The sequence below is a fragment of the Carassius gibelio genome, chromosome A17 (assembly GCF_023724105.1).
Source record: "Carassius gibelio isolate Cgi1373 ecotype wild population from Czech Republic chromosome A17, carGib1.2-hapl.c, whole genome shotgun sequence".
Classification (NCBI taxonomy): Eukaryota; Metazoa; Chordata; class Actinopteri; order Cypriniformes; family Cyprinidae; genus Carassius; species Carassius gibelio.
In genome coordinates this window covers 16406540-16428446 of record NC_068387.1, presented here as the reverse complement: position 1 = coordinate 16428446, position 21907 = coordinate 16406540, and the positions used below count along the sequence as shown (strand labels likewise).

The window sequence follows — 21907 nt, the reverse complement described above, 5'->3', positions numbered from 1 at the left end:
CTTATATATCTCATTATTGTATTCTGTTCTGTTTTTGTGTATGTGTGTGGACTTTAGCTATTTGTTTGTTTTCTACTGCTTGAGCAAACTTTTTAACGTCTTTGTCATTCCTCTTCCTCGTTGTCTCGCTCCAGGTCGAGGAATGGTCTCTTTTCATGCTCACCATGGCCCAGTCAAGTTCCTCACCATGGCAGCAGCAGTTTGTAATGTCTCCCAAGCTACAATGGCAACTCTCACCTCCAGCACACCCAGCCAGTGCCAGCCTGGGGCCCATGAGGAGGAGGGAACCCAAGTGGACGAGAACTGCTCCGGGCTGGAGCGCAGCAGCACCAGCTCTCCCTCACATGCTCCAGTTCTCCAGGACTCCCTGTCCTCCTCATGTGGCTCTCTGGCTCTGTCTCAGGGCTCTTTAGAGCACGGCCCAGAGGACGGGGCAATATACGACCTGCTGAATGAGCCAGCGCACTTCCAGAAGGCCAAGCAGACTGAGAAAGTGAATGTGAGCTCAGTGTTGGTGGTGTCTGGAGGACTGGGACACCGCAGAATCAACAGAAAAACAAAACCGTCTAAGTATGAGGAGATGGTGTCCACCATTATGGTGTGGCAAATACCACTGCCCAGCCTGTGAGGGCAAACAATTGAGGATTTCAGAGAGCAGTGAGGATCAGGTTTTAGTCTGGATGCAGCTGCACAAACACCAGTGTCTATGTGTCACTCTTTTTTTTTTTCTTTTACTCATCTAATGATTTTTTTTACTGTATGTCTTCATTATAGGCCATTGCACGTCATAAAGATCAGTTTCTTAGACTGTCCCTGCATTCAGTCATGGGACAAGGAAAAAAAGATTAATGAATGAAGGGAAAAAAAAGAATGTGTTCCAGGAATGAGCTAAACTACCAAGTGCTCGGTCATGCATCAGAGAAATGTGTTTTACCACTCGACACATTCGGCCTAAATTAAAAAGTGCATTTGTGAAAACGTCAGTACCACTGCAGTGTGATAATATTCAGGTCTAATTGTGGTGATATACATGTAACGTTTTGAACTACTAAATAATTACATTTCACAAAAAAAGAAGAACATATCTAGCAAACAGCAGAACTCATGCTATCTTTTGTCACATTTTAAACATGCTTACCTGCATCTCTTCTGCTCTTTAATTACATGTGCTTTTCTTTAAAGAACATTTCATGAATCGACATGACATCTCAAAATGTTTGCTTCCAGGAATGTTTGTTATTTTAAAGCAGTCCTAACACAATTGTTGAATCCGGTTTTATTTGAGGTTTATAGCCTTTAGATTGACCTCTGTGAATGGCTACATACTATGACTGATTTGTATGGGATTCTCTGGCGGGCCAGAGTTTCTGTTTGGGTTCTATAGTGAAGTTGGTGTCCAGTGATGTCCAAAAAAAAAAAAGGCATTCCTCCATAATTCTAATTTAAAGTTGATGCTTATCAATATTAAAAGGTATGGAAAAGGCTTTATATTGACATATTGTGATATATATTTCTCAAATATATCATTTTAACCAGTGTTCTTTGTATATCTGTGCAAGTGTAACCATAACCACATGTGATTTTGTTTGCTATGATTTGTTTTCAACTGGATCTTTTTATTTTCTGTCCATTTTAGTTTCTTTTGCTTTTGATGGACTATAACAGCCAGCTCATATACAAGGGAATGACCCTTGAAGAACATTGAATTTGAAGCTGAACAGAGGTTGAATGGATTTCTGTGAAATGCACTTTACCAACAGCAACACTGATTTTAGAGCTTACAGTAAAAATGTACCTGGGCATGGATAAAAGGAAGGAAAGAAATGTAATTTAAAAATGAAAATGCAAAGTTGTTGTCATTGTTGTTTTCAGTGTGATGCATTTCAGAAAAGAAATTGGTCTTGAAATAAATGATTTTGCAAGGTAACTGCCTAAAAGGGAAATAAAAAAGGTCATATTTATATCTTAACTGTGACTATTGATAATCATTGGATGTTTAGATATTCTAACTTGGATCAACACACGGAGAGAGAATATTAATATTTATATAAATATGGATAATATTTGAGCAGTTTTTTTTTTTACATATCAATACAATAATAGAATACACCCTTAAAATAATCCTTTAACAAAATGCTAAATAAATAGTTCTCATAATTATTGTATTTGGAGTTTTTGAGATAATATCTGATATCTCAGTGTTTGATAAAATCTCAGTGTTTTGCTCTGAAATCTGTTTGTCATAAAGTGTATAAAACTTTTGATGTTTGAGATACAAACTTAAGAGTGCTGTAAAAGCATTATGCCTCCTCCAGATAAACTGATGGGTGAGATGTAGTTATCCTGCAGGAGGCCACACTAATAAATGCAATGCTTTCAGACTTTGTGGGCTCAGGGATCTTTGTGAGTCCCCTCACAGACCAGCCGATGAGTGTATTTAGAGGACTAATAGTGACATCTCAGTCTGACCATGTGCTGTCAGGCTGACATATAGTCTCAACTCTGGTGTGTTGCTCTCTGAAATCAAGAGGTTACCCTGGTAACACTCTTAAAGGGCGGTGTAGCCCATAATATTAGCATGGAGAGTAACGGTCTTCCTTAATGTGCTCCTAAAACTTCATCTCACTTGAGGAAGCCACGTGAAGTCGTGCTGCTTTTGACCATTTATCAAGCTTTACTGAGTAGGATATAACTTGACATTTGTAAACTTTTTATATAGTAGTCATGTATATAGACATGCAATTTTTTTTTTCGTTTAATGTAGTTTGTCAAGAGTATCAAATATCAAATCCCTGTTCTTCATGGATTGCGCTAGTTTCTGTGCTTTAGAAAATCACTAACACCTTTTATCACTGTATAATAAGATTATTTAACACATAAAATAATTTTGCATTTGAAGCAATAAACGTTACAATGCGCTGAGCTTTGGGAGTTCCCTTTTGAGCGTTGTGCAACATCCTTCATTTGGGCGCGTGCTGCGCGTCGAGTGTGCGGGAACGTCGCGCTCGCCGTGGATTTAATCAGCAGTTCTGATGTGTAGAGGGTGAACACAAAACGGGGGTGTGGTTTAGATCAATAACTACCTCAGCATACAATGAAATAAAAAATACTGCAAAGCACTCCGATGGCAGAGAGGCGGTGTGGATCAGATCCGGAGCACAGGGTCGCTTCTGTGGAATATATTTCGTTTTAATCGCTTCTTTGAGATAATGACATGTTGTGGACGCCGGTTCTGCAGTCGAGGCTTTCAGACGCATACAGTTGGTCGAGGATGAGGAGAAGGAAGAGAAGTTCTCATTGAACTGCTCTTTTTTTACAGAATGGGATAAATGGTACATTTCTGTGAATGGTTAGGTGGTCTAAATTTGTGAAGAAAACTAAACCAAAACAAAAAACTCAGCTCCTCGATAGACTATGTGTAGATTCACTGCAGCGCGGTGTATTTAGATCCACGTTACAGTCACTGACTTACATAAGATTGCTCTGCGTAAAGGAATTGCGCAAAGAAACCCCGCCGTTTAACGCGTAAGTACTGGGTTTATTTAATCATTTAGAATCTGTTCAATGTGATTATTTTAAATACCGCTTTATCGGTCTGAAAATGCCTCATCTTTTCCTCAGCCTTATCAATAATATCTCTCTTTGGCTTCTGTCCGCTCTACATTTTTTGTAGGTCGATTAGAATGGGTGATTCAACAACTTTAGTGACAGAACATTAACAAACGGTGTAATTTAATCAAATCTCACGATCTGTTTAAGATTCAATCCATAAAGCTGTCAGTGGGTTTGTGAGTAGTGCGCATGCGCATTAGTGTGTCTTAAATGGAGCATTTCAGCGCTGATCAGGGAGGGTGATGCTCATGATCTACCGTCACTGCAGCAGACAAATTACTTGCCTTGCTGAAATGAATAAATAAGAGTTCCAAACCCCCCCACCCCAAAAGAGCACCACTATTAGTTCACATCAGAAGGTGTTTACATTTTTGGATTGCATGAGATTATTTGAGTGATATGAATTTGGGTAATACAATTGTAATTATGTGAATTAATAACATACTCTTTTCTCAGAAGGTTTGGACCCAGAGCTGAGAACACAGAGACACATGGAGCTTCCCTTGATATAGGAAAAGTGTGTTAATTTTTTAATGTTTATCTGGATGAAAATATACATTGATGGAACAAACAGCAAACCTTTCCAGCTTGGACAATCTCAGCAATGCTGACTCTGAAAGATCATTCCCCCAATCATTTTTTATTGGATTTGCCAGTCCTGAGGCTCACTGAGATTAATATTACTCTACTGTTGGGAAAGGAGGAACTTCTGAGTTGTTTTTCTAACCCTGTTGTTCTGAAAGCACTACATGAGTGACCTAAGGTTTACTACAACTACAGAAAGATGAACAACACTCTGCAAGACAGAAACATGTTTACAGTACAGGCAGACGTTATATTTCACGCGGCAAACCGTGACTCTCCAGAATCACCTATCTCAGCTGAAGGGAACAACAACAATGTCACCGCTATGGGGAAAACAGGCATGGAAATACTGCAGGGTCTCCCGGGGACATGGGATACATCAGAATCAACTGACAATAGTATTTTGGGAAACTATGGCGCTGTAACAGGTGCAGAGTACACACAAGATGCTGTCTCCAGTGACAGTGGATTTCAAGAGCACATACAGCCTCTGGACTCATCTAAAGCAAAAAATCTGGACCTTAGTTTGAGAAATATGAGTGAGGCTCCAAGTCAAGGAAATATTAGAGAAGAAACGAATGGAACAAAGGTAGCTTCCAGTTTGGCACCCTCTCTGTGCTTCAGACCAGGGAACAAGGAGGAAACTGACAAATTATCCAATGTCCTAAGAGACGGTGAGGTGGTTCGGAGTCAGTTTGACATTAAAAATGTCTCCTCCACATCGGAGGCCAAAAATAATTCCTATTCAAGCTCTCAGAAAATGAGGTCACTTGAAAAAACCCTGGGATGCTTTCTAAGTTCCTCTGAAGGAGCAGATCAGACCCGCTACAGAACATCGCTTGGACAGACTGGGCAGGAATCGAGCCAAGGGCTAAAGCAAAGTGGATCTGCAGTAAGAGAAGCTCTATCTGCAAAAGAAGAGCCGAATTTAATCATAGAGGTGGGCGGACAGCAAATACAAGCACACAAATCAGTATTAGCTGAGAAAAGTGATTATTTTAAGGCCAGGCTTTCTCGAGACATCCTGAAGGTAAAAGGAATGAGCTACAAGACCTTATTAGTGCTCGTAGATTACGTTTACTCCTCCCAGATGAACGTAAGTAAAGACAATATTGTGGATGTCATCACAGGAGCAAAGATCCTGCAGATGCCCTGTGCGGTACAAGCTGCTATCGACACCATCTCCGCACAGATCACTCCTGAGAACTGCTATGAGATCCTGATGATCGCCAAAAAGCAGCGACTAAACGAACTGAAAGAAACGGCCTATCGGTTCATGAGTGACAACTTTCTCCAGGTTCTGAGAGATCCCGCTGTCTACGGGCGCCTCACGGGCTCAGAGAGAGACCTCATACTGCGCAAACGGATGGAGAGCCGCCAGTGTCTGATGGTAGCGGAGATCAACGACGTGTTTGAGCGTGTAGGAAGTAGACCGCCCAGCAGAAACAGCAGCCGTCCCCAGAGTCCTCTCTCCATCACCTCTTTTGAGGACAATCACATGATCTACTACTACAATAAAAGCAGTAAGGACTGGCACACCCTGACCGTCATGCCAGAAGACATCAACACCAGGGGCTGCGGTATCTGTACTATGTACAACTACTTGTTTGTGGCCGGCGGGATCAGGGGAACTGGGGAGAAAAGCAAAGTCTCTGACAAAGTATTCTGCTACAATCCCATCACAGACCGCTGGAGCGAAGTCCGACCCATGAACCAAGCACGATCGCAGCTCAAACTCGTCTCCATGGATGGGAACCTGTACGCCATTGGCGGTGAATGTCTTTTCACCGTGGAGAAGTACGATCCTCGAATGGACCGCTGGATGGCGGTGGCTCCTCTACCTAAAGGAGCATTTGCTGTGGCTCACGAAGCCACGACGTGTAACGGCGAGTTGTACGTCTCAGGAGGATCTCTGTTCTATCGGTTGCTGAAATATGACCCCAAGAGAGACGAATGGCAGGAGTGCCCATACAACAACAGCAGGAAAAAATCCACAGACATGGTGGCTCTCAAGAGCTTCATCTACCGATTTGATGTAAACCGTGAACAGGGCATCAGTGTCTTTAAATACAACACCATCGTGAAGATGTGGCATGACTGTGCCTCCCAGCAGCAGGGCTGCACACTGCCGTTTCGATGCGCTGTCATCGATAACTGCATCTACTGTGTGAATAAATCTCAGACTCTTCAATTCATTGTAGAAGAGGATGGAGGTCGATTCAAAGACGAGTCTCTGAAAGCGCCTGTGGAGGCCAAAGGCATCTTATTTCCCTTTGTTCTCAGCTTGCCTGAGAGAGGTGGAAGAATTGCTTGAGTAGGATATTTCATCCCTCGGATGACACTTCGGAGTCACTCCAAACATGGAGAAAGAGAATGCCTGGTCAATATTTATAGATTAAACATTATCTCCAGAGAAGTTCAAAGAGCCAGCACGTAGTGCTTGAAACTGGAATGTGTTTCTTTGCATGGTAAAATCACAACTCCACTATTCAACTTTAGATGAAGTCAGTCATACATTTATAGCTCATTTGTGCAGTCTCTTCCTTATTTTGTGCACTTTGTATAGGATATTAATTTAGGCTGAACCTAAAAATCCATTCATTTGTAAAGGCTAGTTAATTGCACCAACAGCCCTGACCAACAGCAAAAATCGCCAAAAATTCCACGACCCGATTAATACAATTAAACATTCAGTATCAGAATACAACCTCTGACCAACTCAGGGTTAACACACTGATCCGACTGAACCCAACACACTTCTGTTGCTGTTGTTCGGCTTCCGTCAGTGCAGTGTGAATTAACCTTAAAATGGCAATGAAGAGCACAAAAGAACAATTGAAGCACATGATGTAATAATGTGACCCTGTTTCCTAGCAACAGATTCTATGCAAATAGATTTTGAAGTAAAAATTATACACTTTTTGAACTACATAGCAAAAAATAGCTCTCAGTTCTAGAACTTTGATACAGCAGGGGTCAGCTAACAGATGTCCTGGAGCAGCTGAAGGAGAAGCCATAACTTTGGATGACATTGGAGTAACAAAGGAAACTTAAAGAGCACAAAGCACTTGACTTCTGTAATTGCTGCTACTCTAATATTACTGGATCGCAGATGTTCAAACCAGTGCATTCTTATGACCGCACACTCAGCAGCTCATTGTCTCGGAGACTCTTCTAGGAGAGATTTTAGCACTTTCTTTGGGGAAAGTCCAGAAGGCAAAAGAAAAGGTGTATGTTCCTTATTTCTGAATCATTGCCAAAGTTAAAAGTTGATATTTTGCAGGCAGACACACGTTCATTTAAATTACTTCTTATGAGCAATAAATTTTTTGTTTGAAATATCATTCATCAGCGTTTTAGGATTTAAGATCAAACTGTTGTTAATGAAGACTACAATTACCGTTTAGTAGAATAACTTTTATCCATAATAAACACTTCAGATTCTCAGACACCTGAGATCTTCAACAGCTAGGGAGAAAATATTGTCTTTATACTGTTGTCTTACATGAATTTAGGATGAACCTATCAAAGAGAAACAGACACTGTCACAAAACTCAAAACATTTATATGGTATCCATAGCATGCAATGAGGTATTATAATGTCATTATAACTTGGATGTTGCAATCTGTGTAGACACCCTGTGATATTAAGTGTCCAGGAGTATTTTACTGAGATGTAATTGTTCACGCTTCAGTATTCCCCTAGACATTTATGAGCTGATGGAGAATGTGAGATGAGTAATAGTTCGAGGATATGGATTTTATAAATGTGTCTTTAGTGTAGTTCTTTTGAAATAAACTTATGGGAATTTGAATATGAATGTTGGTATGATTATGAACTTGAATGTGAATGTTTTATTAGCTTTTTTAAATCAACCCCATGTGCTTTAATCATGTTTAATGAACCTGGACAAACAACACAATTCCAGTAAACATTTAAAATTGTATTCACTGATAAATTAATCATCAATCTCTCCAACTTTGCAATGGTTCCCTACACATTTAAACCGTAACAACTTTTGTCTAGCATTTTTTAAAGATGTTTTTAAATAATCTGGTGATTGGAAAACTCTTCAAACATTAAAATGAAAGTGTATATAATACTGGTCATATGGGTGGTATTGCTTGCTTGTGTGTGTATAAAGCTAAGATGCTTTTAAAACAAATGACTTTATGGCTTCACATTTTCAGTGGCTTTATGTCAGTTTAACATCTCACAAACTAATGTTTCTGTGTTTACAATAAAGGATTTTTGTTTCCTGGTTCATTATTGTAGCTTTTTTACAGATTTGTGTGTAAATACGGCTCTATGATCTGAGGAAACAGAACAAGTTTCTGTTCTTTAGTGTGTGACATGGCTGCAGAGGTTTTCCTGGAGCACTAGTGCCATCTAGAGGATGGAGTCAGTAACACATTTTACACTTAGGTTCAACCATGAGAAGCAGATGCCCAGTTTAAATCCAACAAATATATGCATGTCATCACATATGACTTGAAAATGAATAAAATAATTGTTATTGAATTACTGACCTAAAAAAGAAAACTTGTATACAAACCACCATTTAACGAAAAAAAAAGTAAGAAAATATGTATAAACATTTTCTTTGGAAATAGAATAAAGTTTTATTATAAAACAGAAACACTCTCTCTCTCACACACTCACACAATATGTTGAATTCACACATACTCTCCACAGTTGGAAATGATGACTTTCTGTTTGGTTTTGCCATCTTTTGTTCCCTGAGCCTGAGGAAACAGTACAGATACAAAGCCATTAGAAAACAGGACTACTTAAACGAATCACTAAATAAATAAGAATAAATGTTTCTTGAACAGCAATTAAGCATATTGCAAAGATTTCTGTAGGATCATGAGACACTGAAGACCACAGTAATGACTGCTGAAAATTCAGTTTTGCAATCAGGAGTCAGGACTAATACCATTTTAAATATATTAAATAGAAAACAGTTATTTCAAATTTTAAACGATATTTCCCTATATCAAATAAATAGAGCCTTGGTTGAGCATAAGAGACTTAAAGTCATGTGATTGAAAATCTAATCTCCCTCAATCAGTAACTCACCTCCATGGCCCGGAGTACATCCATGCCCTCTATGAGCTCTCCGAACACCACATGTTTGCCATCCAGCCAGTCTGTTTTATCGACAGTGATGAAGAACTGCGAGCCGTTAGAATTGGGACCAGAGTTTGCCATCGACAGCTGACCTATGAGCACACAGCAAAACAACACGAGACCAGTCTTCATTTCAGATCAACCTCAACAAATACACTTACTTATCCTTAATAAATACTCAGTTGAAACAATCTTACAAAAAAATACACACACAACTTCTCAAAATGAAGACTGGTCTCACCTGGTTCAGTGTGCTTGAGGACAAAGTTCTCATCGTCAAACTTGTGTCCATATATGGACTTCCCCCCGGTGCCGTTGTGGTTGGTAAAATCTCCACCTTGGCACATAAACTGAGGAATGATTCGGTGGAAGCTGCTGCCCTTGAATCCAAAGCCTTTCTCGTGCGTGCATAAACAACGGAAATTTTCTACAGGAGAACAAACGAACAAAACAGCTGTGACGTCCTGAGACATGTCGCATTGAAACAAAAGTAGCGGCAAATATTTCCTTCCAGATTGTGAAGTACACCCGAGTAAAACAGATTCTCGAAAAAGGAAAAAGAAAGAGCCTCTAAAGCTGGTTTACTGATTCTGACCTGCAGTCATGGGCACGACGTCCGCTCGCAGGAGGAAGCGCAGCCGGCCTGCAGGTTTGTTGCCGATCTTGATGTCCATATAGACCTGTGGGTTATTTCTGCCTTTTTTCGCTGGAGGTTCTCCCTGCTCAGGAACACAAAATGCTCAATCTAAGAAAATCAAATCTAAAACAGAACATCAGACATGGAGCAGAAATATTTATAAACAGCTATACAGAATGACAATTTATCACACACTATTATTTTATACTAAAACCAACCAATTATATTTCAACATTCCCACCTCCTGTGTATTTGTACTGGCTGGTTCTGCGGCTGACTCCGCCTCCTCGCTCTCCTCAACAGTCTTCCCTGAGAACTTCTTCAGCCAGTCATCTTCAGACCACACTATGAGCAGAACAGCAACGAAACATACATTCACTTTTCATGGGCATGCAAGTATTGAGTTAAAATCACAAATAGTAACAGAAACACAAGCGGGAGATTTATTGAAACCAAAAAAATCCTTCACCTGGTCGAGAGGAACCCTCTTTAATTCTCATGGGTTTGGCAATGTTCACCCGGATGGTTCTGCCGAACAGCTCCGACTCATTCTGCACAACACAAAACCAAACAGACATGACCCAGGACTAATTTAGCTGTGTTTTGGATTTTATGAGACAACAGAAGTCAGTGGTTCGGTCACCTACCATGTTATCGATGGCAGCAGCTGCATCCTGGAAAAAAAGCAGAAAGTAGTTTACATTGGGAGCTAGTGAGTATAGGGAGCTAATGAGGAGCATTTTAATCAAGTCGATGATACCGGTATATTCTATTTGAATTAAAGAGGGTTTTAGCAGATATTCACCTCTGCCAGTTCAAACTCGATGAATGCAAAGCCCCTGTGCTTCTCTGTGGAAAGAAAGAGTCAGACACAATAACGCTATTTTGTTAAAGCCGTAAAACAGTTTCTGTTTTAAAGTGTGCTTTTGAGTTATGATGATGAGAGAATGTATTTTGTGTATATTTATGTGCGTTTGTCACCTGTCTCATAATCCAGCGGGATCTGAATATCGGTGATGTCACCAAAGGGAATGAACGCAGCGTGCAACACTTTCTCGTCCACCTCCTCCGCGAGACCACCTGAAAAAAAAACAGGACCGCAGATTTGTCTTTTTATATTTTATTTTCAAAGCACGGAACGTTCAAGGCAAGCTCATATTTCATCTTCTGGTGTTTTCCCGACTACAGCTGGTAACTGTAACCGCATCACTGCCATGCCTATAGGATTAATTTATTGGACTTTGAGAACGAAACGGTTCTTATTTTAAACTATCATTTGGTTGTTTTTCTTACCGACATAAAGAACACGTTTGGTTGCCGCCATCTTGACTTTTGACTATCTTCTTCGCCACCTCGAGACGGCATGTCAGCCTCTAGTGTTGCGGAGGACAAATAACATCACAAAAAAAAACGTAAATCCTTTGCTCAGCGGAGAATTAACAGCTGAACTGTAAGTAAGTCAGGTGTATTTTCCCTACTAAGTGAACAGATATATTTTACTCCTTTGGATAGCTATGTAAAACATTTCCATTTGTGTTTAATTTCCAGTCACTGTTGTAAACGGTGGGACCCATGTATAGCCTACTTAAATAGGACCTTTCGTGTGCTCATGATTTATATCTTGATAATGCAATAGACCAATTAAATATGGTAGCTGTATTTGTAAGAGCTTTTATAGAGCTTTGAAGAGGATGCAAAATGGAATTAAATAGGTTTGGTCATGCGACTATAGTGTCAGGTAAAGGTGAAATGGGATGTTATGAATACTTCCGTTATTATTGTGCCCTTGAGGAAAAAATGTAACCTATAACGGGACTGTTCCTGTACTGCAAGTCACTTTGGATAAAGAGTGTCTGTAAAATGACCTTTGTCTCTACTTAAAAATGAAGATGAAGAAGACGACTACAGTATATTTAATTTTAAATAGTTTCCCTTTATTTAGCCTGCCACACCACTCAGGTTATTGTCATGGGACAAGTGAGGTCCAATCAAATCAGCAAACACAGCTCACTGAAGAATCAAGTGTCCCACTTCCTCATAGAAAAAGTCAGTCGTGTCCAGAATACAGAGGCTCTTCCTTTCACAGAACTGCCGCTTTTTAAAATTAACTTCAAGTGGTAAAAATTATTACAGAGTTAAAAATATAAGCCCTGCAACAGATTTGTATTCTTTATGTTCCAGTATTATTTTGTATTTTTCTTTTTTTTTCATGTTTTGTTTTTTGTGTTCTTATTGGTTGCCACCAGATGACACAATCTCTCTTCAGTCTTTCTGCTTCACCCTGCAGAAAACAATTTCAAATGCTAAGTTTTTCATAATAATGTATGCAATTATAAGACTACTGATAATAAGAAAAGTTACTTGTCATGATGTTGCGACTACAGCCACAGCGGTGACTCCCACTTTCTGTGTGGCATCTTTCTTGGCCTGGTGAGCCTGAAGCACTGCGACAGCCTCCTCCACCTGACAACAGAGACAAATCATCAGTCCTGCAAACCCCAAACCATCTTCACCACACAGATTCATGTCTCTAATATGCAGTTAACTTCTAAAACGCCATTATCATTTACTGTATAAATTACATCTCAGGAAGATTCTTTGCTATGCAAAGCATAAATCCTAATAAATGAGTGCACAATTTTTTATTATGTCCCTGGTCCAGTCAATAGGCTTTGCATTGTTAAAAGCTTGTCACTCTTTACAAATTATTGCACAAAACAGCAGAGGTAGTGTCTTTAACTGGAGGCTTTTATCATAGTTAACGGCCGTCACCTTGGAGCGCAGAGACTCATGGGACTCCAACATGTGCAGCAGCTCGGAGTTGTCGATCTCTAGCAGCATTCCTGTGATCTTCCCGGCTAGACTGGGGTGCATTGCCTGGATGAGAGGAAACAACCGCTCACCTAATGGAAAAACAGAACAGACACATGTAAGAGAGACTATAAACAATAAGAGATAGCTACAAGGAAGAATAAAATAAAAGGGATAGTCCACACACACAATTTGTGTTCCAAGAGATAAAAAATTTGTTCCAAAGTTGTTCCAATGGTGCGCAAACGACCCACATTTTTGGGTGAACTTGTCTGTCACATGAAACTCTAATGCACAAAAATGTCCTGGGAGTATACAAATATGTTTAGAAAGGCTGAACATGCTTACAGCCTCCTCATCTCACCAAGCATCTGTTTCTGTTCCTGAGGAGGAGCGGCAGCTAACATGGAGGCAGTGAGAGGCTCCTGACCCTGCACGTGAACCGCTGGCTGAGCCTGCACAACACAGTAAACCACAACGTGTCAATGTGATTGTGTTTTTCAAATCTGTATCTTAATTCTAGCAGTGCACAATATTAATATTTTGTTTGGAAAAGTCAATATTTTCATGTTCTGGAAAAGTCCATGTTCTGGTTTTCTGATAACTGATTAATTGGCAGTATTCAAATTCTTTATAATTTTGAATCAACAAGTTTTTTTAAATAAATTACCAAAAAAACTAAATCAACATTGTAATGTACAGTATGAAAAATTTATAATTTTGAGATTTGTCATATGTTAAGTGTTAAACCTTACCCATATAACTGTTCTTTACATGCCAATATTTTATGACAAAAAATGCATTCTATTCCTGTTTATATATAGCTAAAGAATAGACATGTTTTTCAAAAGTGTATTTTTTACGTGCATATATAAAATATATATTATTTTTTTATTTATTTATGCATTTAGCAGACGCTTTTATCCAAAAATATTATTCAGCTTATTCAGGCTATACATTTTTACCTATCATGTGTTTCCAGGGAATAGAAGCCCCAACCTTGCGCTTGATAGCGCAATGCGCAACCAATTGAGCTACAGGAACACTGTATGACTAATATATGACTGCATATTACCTGTTGCAGAGTAATAGGCTGCACGACCTGAGGCTGAGTGTTTCGTATGGCAGTGGCGTACTTGTATGGGGGCATGGCACATGGGGTCGTCAGCCCCATGGCAGGGCGGGGACCCATTGGTTGGCTACTGCCTCCTGTTTGTGGAAAGAGGTTAATAATATTAAAGCTATGGCCATGACAGAATGATCACCAAACTCATTAGTTGTTATCAGTAAATGTGAAGTTTGTAGATGTTATAAATTTTTTAGGTGTCTGGGTCTGGAAAACAGGTCAAAGTTTGTCACAACAGGGCATCCCATCAGCACTGGGTGTACTGGTTGCTCACCCACTCTCTGTGCACCTGTGGGGATCCCGCGTGGGCCTTGGGTGGAAGCACTGGGAGCCAGGTGGCGTATGTTGGCCCGGGGCCCTGGTTGGCGCAAGGAGCTGGGCATGCCCTGGAAGCCACCTTGACCTCTGCCACCCTGCTGCTGCCAGCGAGGGTTCGGACGCATCTGGGTGAGCTGGTTTGGTGCATAGTATGTTGTTCTGTTCTGGGCCTGTGATGCATGAGAAGAAAATAAAAATATATAATCCGAAAATGTATTAATTGTTTAATGGACTACTTCTACTTTTGTGATTATGAATTAATATGCTATAATTATGATTTTCAATGTCATTATTTTGATTTAGCATAATAATTTTGACTGGGTATCTATCTCATAATGTTTTTATTTCTTTATGTCATAATTACGATTTACCAAAGATGATTTTTTTCTTCTATGGTGTAAATGACCTTCCATAATATACAGCGAGGTCTTTTTTTCTTTTTTTCTTTTTTTATGAACTATAATCTGTTTCCAGGTTTAAATAGGATTGAAATCCCATGTTTTCGTTGCTTTATAGACTTTTGGATCTCACCCACCTGTGGCACAGCTGGCATGAAGTAACCACCGGCAGGCTGGAACTGGTTGATGATAGCATTGGCAGGCATGGCCCTCATACCAGCGATACGCTGCATGTACTGGTTGGTCAGATGAGCTTTGCGTTCTTCTTTGCGTTGGGCCAGGGCCACGTACAGTGGTTTAGAGCCCACAATACGCCCGTTCATCTCTCTCACGGCCTTTGTGGCCTCTTCAGGTGAAGAGAAACACACAAAGCCAAAACCTTTGGACCTGCCGTCCTCCAGCATCACCTACAGCAAGATATAAACCAAATAAGATCTCACCTCGTTCTTCCATCAGTTTAAGTCCAAATAAAATCCCACAGAAGCAGAACACTATATAACTGGATCAAATATAGCCTATCCGCGTCTTCAAACTGATTTCAACTGGAGTACAGTCTATTCATGTGGTGTCTTCTAAAAACAAACAAATATGACAATGTATGTAAAAATACAAATGTGCGAGGAATATTGCTAGTTGGGTTTAAATGTGTTTAAATCCCAGGTAATATCTCAATTAAACTAGTTTTTCAGTTTTTTCTTAATTAATCGTGAGAATGTGCCACCCAGAATCATTTTATTCTAAACAGCAAAAAAAACATTAACAAAATTCTTCCAAAAGTGACCTACGCATATACCGTTTCTTAATGACCTTGTGGGAGGGTGGAAAAGCCCTTCAAATACCATTCCCTTCTCACTGTGCCCTTCAATGGTGCAAAAATGTTGTTTGGAATTTGCCCAAAGTGCTCAAACAGGAAAAGACTAAACAGTCTCCCTTTGACCCACCTTGGTACTGGTAATGGAGCCGAAAGGAGAGAACTCTTTACAAAGTTTTTCATCATCGATGGTGTCATCAAGATTCTTGATATACAAGTTTACTCCCTGTAAACACAAATATACACACAAATTGAAACAAATTTTTACTATTTTTTTAACTAAATACACATGCACAAAGACACAACGGGGCAGTTCATTACCTGATATCTGCTGATTCTTTCCTGTTTGAGCTGTTCAAACTTCCTCTTGAGTTCTGCTTGTCTCTCCATCTTTTTCTGTGCTCTGCCAACAAACACCGTCTTACCACTGAGCTCCGTCCCATTCATCTCCTCCACAGCCTGAGACAGAAATATCATCACGATAAATCACCTTTCTGTTCACCTCTTTATCCGTCAGTCCATCCATCTATCTAGTTCAATGAAACTTCAATGACAATGTCAGTGTATCACTACAGTCATTTCCATGCTGACTTTAAACAAGAGCAAATCATAGTATAAATCCATTGTACCTTGTTAGCATCCTCATGCTTCTCGTAACTTATAAACCCAAATCCACGAGATTTCCCAGTGGGGTCAGTCATGACCTTCACGCTCAGAGTTTTACCTGCAGGTCAAAACAAAATCTTCAGATAAAAAGTCCCGACTGCAAGGCTACCACCACTACATTCTCTCAAACGCACCATATTTATCAAAGAGCTCCTTCAGTCTCTGATCATCCATGTCCTCGCCAAAGTTCTTGATGTAAACATTTGTGAATTCTTTGGCTTTGGCACCCATCTCTGCTTCCCTCTCCTTCCTGGACTTGAAATGCCCCACAAACCTACAAAAAACTTGGTTAACAAAGTTTCACCCAAAAGTTCTTCTCTGTAACATTAGTGATTAGAAACTACACACTGTCCTTATTAATAATCAAATCATTAGAGCTCCTTTCCCGTCACATGACCCTGCTTGGACACTCACACCTTGCGGTCATTCAGCAACATGCCATTCATCTTCTCGATGGCACGGTCGGCTGCGTCCTGAGTTTCAAAATGCACAAAGGCGTAACCCTTGGATCCGTTCTCGTCACACACCACCTGTTGAGATGGCATCAAGAATCGGATTACAGAAAGTTTTTCTTATGCATCTGAACTATCACAGCTTCTCTGATGTATGAAATATGCGTTAATAAACTAATCCAGGATTTATTGACTGAATAGAGTAACCATGACTATATATAATTGTTATTTCAGACAGCTTTTTTGAACAGCATTATTACTTTTGCATATTTTTTTATATGTTTGTTGCCACTAATGACACAGAAAATCATCTTTTGCCTTTAAGAAACAAATAAATATCCAAATAGTTACACAACTTGGCAAAAGCCAAATATAAGGCTAAGACCTTTCTGACTTTATCTTTATTAACAGAAATTGGCAAAATTGCTAATAATTATGAACTATAATTCATTTTGTTATTGCAGAAATTTCAATAATTTGTTCAAAGAAAATTTTTACTTTTCTTTTTACTTTTTTTTTTTTTTGCCTTTGGAGGGCAGCCCAGTGCATAAATAAAATAATAATAATCATTAATAATAATAAAATGCAATTAAAATTCTTGTGTTCATTTCAGCTTTCAAAGATCTTAAAGTCATTTCTTACCTTGCAGGACAGGATGTTTCCGAAAGCAGAGAAGGTGTCGTACAGGGCCTTGTTGTCAATGGACTTGTCCAGATTTTTGATGAAGACATTTCCAACCCCAGATTTCCTAAATGACGGATCTCTCTGTGACCACATGATTCTGATCGGCTTTCCTTTGACCACATCAAAGTTCATTGTGTCCAAAGCTCTCTCCGCTGAAACCACAAAAACATGTGACATAAGACATCTCAGTACCTAAATTACTAGCAATTACTAGAGGATTAAAACCTGCCATAACTAACATATGTCTATTGATTAACGATATTTTTAAATCCATAGAGTGAGCATTTTCATATTAACCACAACAAGCTTGAAACTTGAAACTAGAAAGCCCCTTGAAACTGTACTCCAATATTCCCTGATATCACATCATCTTCTATTTGACATCTGCATTTACATCTACAAGATACATATTTTTTAGAGTGTTTGCTCATCTGCAATATCTCTACGTTTCCCACCAGATGTCAGACAGATGTTTAGAAGATGTCTTTAAGATGTTTATGATTTAGAATGCATGTAAAACTGATGTCAGAAAGATGTCTTTGTACAATCAGATGATTGTACAAAGCAGATGCTTTCCAGATGAAGTGATCTTGCAGACATACGTGTGCTGTTGTGGTTACATGTAAACATTACATGTTAAGGTCTACTGCCCAGATATTTTAAGATGATTAGATCAGTAGATATATAAGAATGTCCTTGTTTTAACACTTGACTGAAACACACACACACAAAACAGTTAGCATTTAAGCTAAATGTCTTTCATTATTTGTATGAACTGGCAGCATATACATTTAATCCACAATCCATCTCTCTATAGACTTACCAGTGCTCTGTATACTGTCGCTATATATGGTGATTGTGAATCAAATATATATTTATATCTAGTAAAGTCTGAAGACTGAAACAGATGAATATTAGGTTTAAGGTTTGTCAGAAGCTTTCTAAAATTACTTTCTAATCAAATTGATGGCATAAGAGGGACAAGTTTCCTATTGTAATACATTATGATGGGTCTCTCCCTCTTTTTTAAACCTCAGACCCCCCCCCCCCCCCCTCCCCAGCACACTGGGGAAGTAGGCCGTCATCACTGATTAAGCAGATGCATGGCGTGGCTGCCCTATGAATTTTCACACACCTTTCAGAAAAGACAGGCACAGTGCAGGCAGCCCTCGCTGACTATTGGTATTGGGTCCTTTGAGCACTGTGCTGGCAGGCCGCATGCATTCAAGGCTCTGTGTCCATTGATAGGGCTAAGACACTGGAATGTGTGGCTGAAGCTTACCAGTGCCTGCAAATGTTTACAAATACAGCTACAGTTGCAGTTACATGCCGAAAACCAAACCATGTGAGCATATATTTGCTGAGGATATGCGTGCTGTAAACTACTATTGTACTGTCACAATGTGCAAAAACATGCATAAAACAACCTAAAGCCTAGTTACACTTCCAGATGTACATCCTACGGTGGTCACCAACCACTTTTGACTCTTATATGTAAACATGTTGACTATCAGTTGCCATTCTGAGTTACTAAATGGAGATGAGCGAGTTCATCTCTGACATTTTAACATTTGAGCTGTGAAAGTGGAGGGCAGAATCGAGCATAAATTGTTTATGAAGCATTTAGCTTAGGAGAAAGATATTTTTGAATCGCCTCACTTTTGAACAAATTATATTTAAAATACGTATATGAGAGTTATTCTAAACTGTAATATTTCACAATATTAGTGCTTTTACTGAATTTCTGATCAAATAAATGCAGCCTTCTTGAGCATAAGAGACTTCTTTCAAAAACCTTAAAAAACATACCGATTCCACACTTTTGAATGGTAGTATACATTTGTTCATTATGTATTACATAATTGGTGCTGGTTGAACGAACAAATATTTACCATAATGACTAAAATAAATGATGAATTCGGCAACGAATGAACTAACATATTTAGTATGAGGCTTAAAAGTTGTAAACCTGTGCAGATTACTTGAAAATGTATGTAATATAGAACAAAACCAAACAGATTAACCCTTACTGTCTCATTTGAATTATTAGATTGAATCATTAGATTTATAGAAACAAAGCTGAAGGTGCTTCACAATGGCATTATCCCCTCATGACACTTTAAATAGCACAAATAGGTCATGCCAGGTTGCAAAATGTGACCAAAATCAGACACACACACAAGCACTGTTCCCCTTGATATATACCTGTTCTTTAGAGTAGACAACTACAACATGGAAATTATCCTAATGATCAGGTTTGCTTCTGTGTAGAATGTCTCTTATCAAGGTTTATGATAGATGTAGGACACTTCGGCTATATGTGGGTCAAGCAGTACATTCAATTCTAATCTTGTTCTTTAATCTGATTATAAACTTTATAATTTAGACTGCTTGGCTCTATTGAGTGTTGAGGTTTTTATATTTATTTTTTTCAGACAGAATATGTAAAGAATGTGTGAATGTTTTTCATCTAACTCTTAATGTGTTTCAGGAATGGAGAACAGGCAAGCTCTACAGAACAAAATATCAATCCTCAACAGGGTGCATGGCATCAGATTCATACAGTACAAACATGCCATGCTGAATACTCAACTTTGTATCACTAAGTGAATATATCATTTCAGAACAGGTGAAATGATAAAGCATGTATTTGTACACCAAGCTGATTTTTAATATAATTTAACATTTGTAACTTTGAAATGCTATGTATTTTTATGGTGTTTTCACAACACATTGTAAGTGCCACAAGTCCCTGCGTGAGCAAACCAAGCTGGATAATCGGAACAAAACTACCTTATATGTTAAGATGTTGAAATTAAACAGTATCAATTTTATGTTAATATTAGGCTACTGATTAATAAAACAGGAATACATTTAGAATACCTTTTTTTCAAAACATCCTAGATTGCATTCAAGGTATCAAACCTGGGAATCAGACCTATGATCTTGCCACTACTTGCACCATGCTTGAGCTATGTAGACATTCATAATAACTATTGGCATAGTTACTAAGAAATACTAAGAAACTTAAATAATTGCTAAAAATTATTTTTACTTTTTAAATAATACTAACAAGTACAATTTCTAGTAATACTAGTAACATAAATTAGAACTAGTACTAAGAAAAAATAACAACAGAAAGTTGCTAGTACTTTATTTTTAAACAGTTCGCCTACTAAAAAGTACAAAACTAGTAACACAAAATTGGAATAAATAGTTCAAACTACTGGTACAGTTACTAGTAACTAAAAAAGTACTAGTAACTATGATTCACATAGATTTCAATGGCAATTTTTTTCCTAATAACAATGGAAAAAGTTATTGTCAATTGAAATTGTGACTAGTATGAATTAGTAGTAGCATCTGAATAAGAGACAGATTAAGTAGATTAAAACAATTTTAAAAACAGAACAAAAAATATATAGTTTTAATTAATGTTAATTAAAAGTAAATAGCCAGTAGCTGAAATATTAGCTCGTTTTGTATGTTAAAGCAGCTTGCCATATTGGCCGGACATAATGTGGTCTTAGCTCGATAGTGGAAACACGGCTAGTGAGTCAGTAAACCCTGACTTTCTCAAAATAGGGGCCATATTAGGAGAATAAAGCGGTTTGTTGAAGATGGTTTTAGTAGCGATGAGAGAAGACCAGCTTGATGTGGTTAACTCAGAAATAAATGTGACAGCACACAGGAGAAACAGAGAGCCCGACGGTGGGCGCACGACACATTATTGCCGTTACTCTGACAGCTATGTGCATCACGTTTAAAGTTACAAGCAGGACGACAGGGCGCTGTCGGTCATTTCTTACCGTCCGCAGGCTGCTGGAAGTTGACGTAGGCATAGCCCAGCGAGCGCCGCGTGATCATATCCCGACACACGAGGATGGACAGCACCGGGCCGGCCGGACTGAATTTCTCATACAGCATAGCCTCCGTGATATCAGGGTGCAGGTCGCCCACATAGAGAGAAGCCATCGGATAACTCCCCGCCGTCGCTGCGTTCATGTCTCGGGGTCGCTCAAGCCTTTGAGCTCGTGATTTTCCAGAGCTGAAATGACAATGCGTAAAGAGTGTCCTAGAACCAGAGGAACAAATGAGTCTCTTAATCCTCTATGAAACTTTTACGCTACTCTCCAAATAAACGATGCCGGCAGCAATGACAGCTACAGCATATGGAGTCCGCTCGCGAGGAACTGGCTTCAGAAACGTCTGGAGAGATCGAGACTTTGTCTTTTAAAAAACAAAGTTTGCCCTTTATAAAAAATAAAATAAAATAATCTAATATATTTGTTTGGTTTAAAGTAGGTTTTTTTTTTTTTAGATTTTCGTTATTTAGTAATTTTTTTAATGTTTTTTTTTAAGGTACTGAAGAACAGTGAGTTATAAACTCACGGTGTGTTGACCGAGAAAAGAGGGTGCGTGGGAAATACATGGGCACTTTATAGCTCGAGCGGAGGAAATAGAAGCTAGGGTCACCCTCCGAATAACCTAGAGAAAGAGAAAAAAACCAACAACTAAGAAAACACCCCGCTTCGAGCATGCGGTGTACAGGGCAACACATTTAGACAAAACAATATCCAACAGCGTCATCTGGGTGCGCAAGGCTTCTACTACAGTAACATGGGTCTCTCAAATACAGTGATGAACACCCACCGAGTCATAAAGACTTAAAG

The 21907-nt window shown here is 39.0% G+C and overlaps 4 protein-coding genes across 15 annotated transcripts in view; 2 read left to right on the top strand and 2 right to left on the bottom strand.

Moving 5' to 3' along the window:
* The window catches only part of LOC128031812 (rho guanine nucleotide exchange factor 10), a 44736-nt gene extending 42767 nt beyond the window's left edge, over positions 1-1969 (top strand). For all 7 annotated transcript variants that reach the window (XM_052620264.1, XM_052620263.1, XM_052620265.1 and 4 more), the window contains one exon: positions 135-1969. In XM_052620264.1, the coding sequence (XP_052476224.1) occupies positions 135-628 (494 nt within the window). In that variant the 3' untranslated portion in view covers positions 629-1969. The remainder of the gene's footprint in view (positions 1-134) is intronic.
* Positions 1970-2928: 959 nt separating this feature from the next.
* On the top strand, positions 2929-8462 carry LOC127933347 (kelch repeat and BTB domain-containing protein 11). Of its 4 annotated transcripts, none has more exons than XM_052530284.1 (2): positions 2929-3525; positions 4072-8462. In XM_052530284.1, the coding sequence occupies exon 2, from the start codon at positions 4397-4399 to the stop codon at positions 6509-6511; it is 2115 nt and encodes a 704-aa protein (XP_052386244.1). In that variant the 5' UTR covers positions 2929-3525; positions 4072-4396; the 3' UTR covers positions 6512-8462. The 4 variants fall into 4 exon arrangements, with proteins under 4 accessions (XP_052386244.1, XP_052386245.1, XP_052386247.1 ...); XM_052530285.1 differs by having other exon boundaries at positions 4069-8462; XM_052530287.1 differs by lacking the exon at positions 2929-3525 and adding an exon at positions 3545-3971.
* A 333-nt stretch (positions 8463-8795) lies between these two features.
* On the bottom strand, positions 8796-11341 carry ppie (peptidylprolyl isomerase E (cyclophilin E)). Its single transcript, XM_052530291.1, has 10 exons — positions 11262-11341; positions 10950-11048; positions 10774-10817; positions 10616-10642; positions 10438-10519; positions 10210-10313; positions 9927-10050; positions 9573-9758; positions 9281-9423; positions 8796-8943 (listed from the first exon to the last, which is right to left on the bottom strand). Exons 1-10 carry the CDS (start codon positions 11290-11292, stop codon positions 8875-8877), a joined length of 909 nt encoding a protein of 302 aa, XP_052386251.1. The 5' UTR covers positions 11293-11341; the 3' UTR covers positions 8796-8874.
* A 539-nt stretch (positions 11342-11880) lies between these two features.
* Positions 11881-21697, bottom strand: LOC127933348 (polyadenylate-binding protein 4-like). Of its 3 annotated transcripts, none has more exons than XR_008147489.1 (14): positions 21044-21697; positions 17193-17386; positions 16513-16628; positions 16233-16372; positions 16062-16156; positions 15754-15891; positions 15563-15658; positions 14759-15028; positions 14180-14393; positions 13855-13988; positions 13144-13234; positions 12741-12845; positions 12330-12431; positions 11881-12249 (listed from the first exon to the last, which is right to left on the bottom strand). XR_008147489.1 is itself a non-coding variant. In XM_052530290.1 (14 exons), exons 1-13 carry the CDS (start codon positions 21237-21239, stop codon positions 12333-12335), a joined length of 1899 nt encoding a protein of 632 aa, XP_052386250.1. In that variant the 5' UTR covers positions 21240-21695; the 3' UTR covers positions 11881-12249; positions 12330-12332. The 3 variants fall into 3 exon arrangements, 2 of the variants coding, with proteins under 2 accessions (XP_052386250.1, XP_052386249.1); XM_052530290.1 differs by having other exon boundaries at positions 12741-12871; positions 14195-14393; positions 21044-21695; XM_052530289.1 differs by having other exon boundaries at positions 12741-12871; positions 21044-21694.
* Positions 21698-21907: the final 210 nt, after the last annotated feature.

Bases quoted from the DNA above. Each gene is read 5' to 3' on its own strand.
- LOC127933348 (XM_052530289.1), bottom strand. From the start codon at position 21,239: ATGAACGCAGCGACGGCGGGGAGTTATCCGATGGCTTCTCTCTATGTG. The intron at 14,394-14,758 runs GTGGGTGAGATC...CATGCATCACAG, and splicing joins TCATGCCAGCTGTGCCACAG to GCCCAGAACAGAACAACATA. The intron at 12,872-13,143 runs GTGAGATGAGGA...TTTTTCCATTAG, and splicing joins GGAACAGAAACAGATGCTTG to GTGAGCGGTTGTTTCCTCTC.
- ppie (XM_052530291.1), bottom strand. From the start codon at position 11,292: ATGGCGGCAACCAAACGTGTTCTTTATGTCG. The intron at 10,520-10,615 runs GTAGGTGACCGA...TGTGTTGTGCAG, and splicing joins CTGCTGCCATCGATAACATG to AATGAGTCGGAGCTGTTCGG. The intron at 9,759-9,926 runs GTCAGAATCAGT...GTTCTCCTGTAG, and splicing joins CGTCGTGCCCATGACTGCAG to AAAATTTCCGTTGTTTATGC.
- LOC127933347 (XM_052530284.1), top strand. From the start codon at position 4,397: ATGAACAACACTCTGCAAGACAGAAACATGTTTACAGTACAGGCAGAC.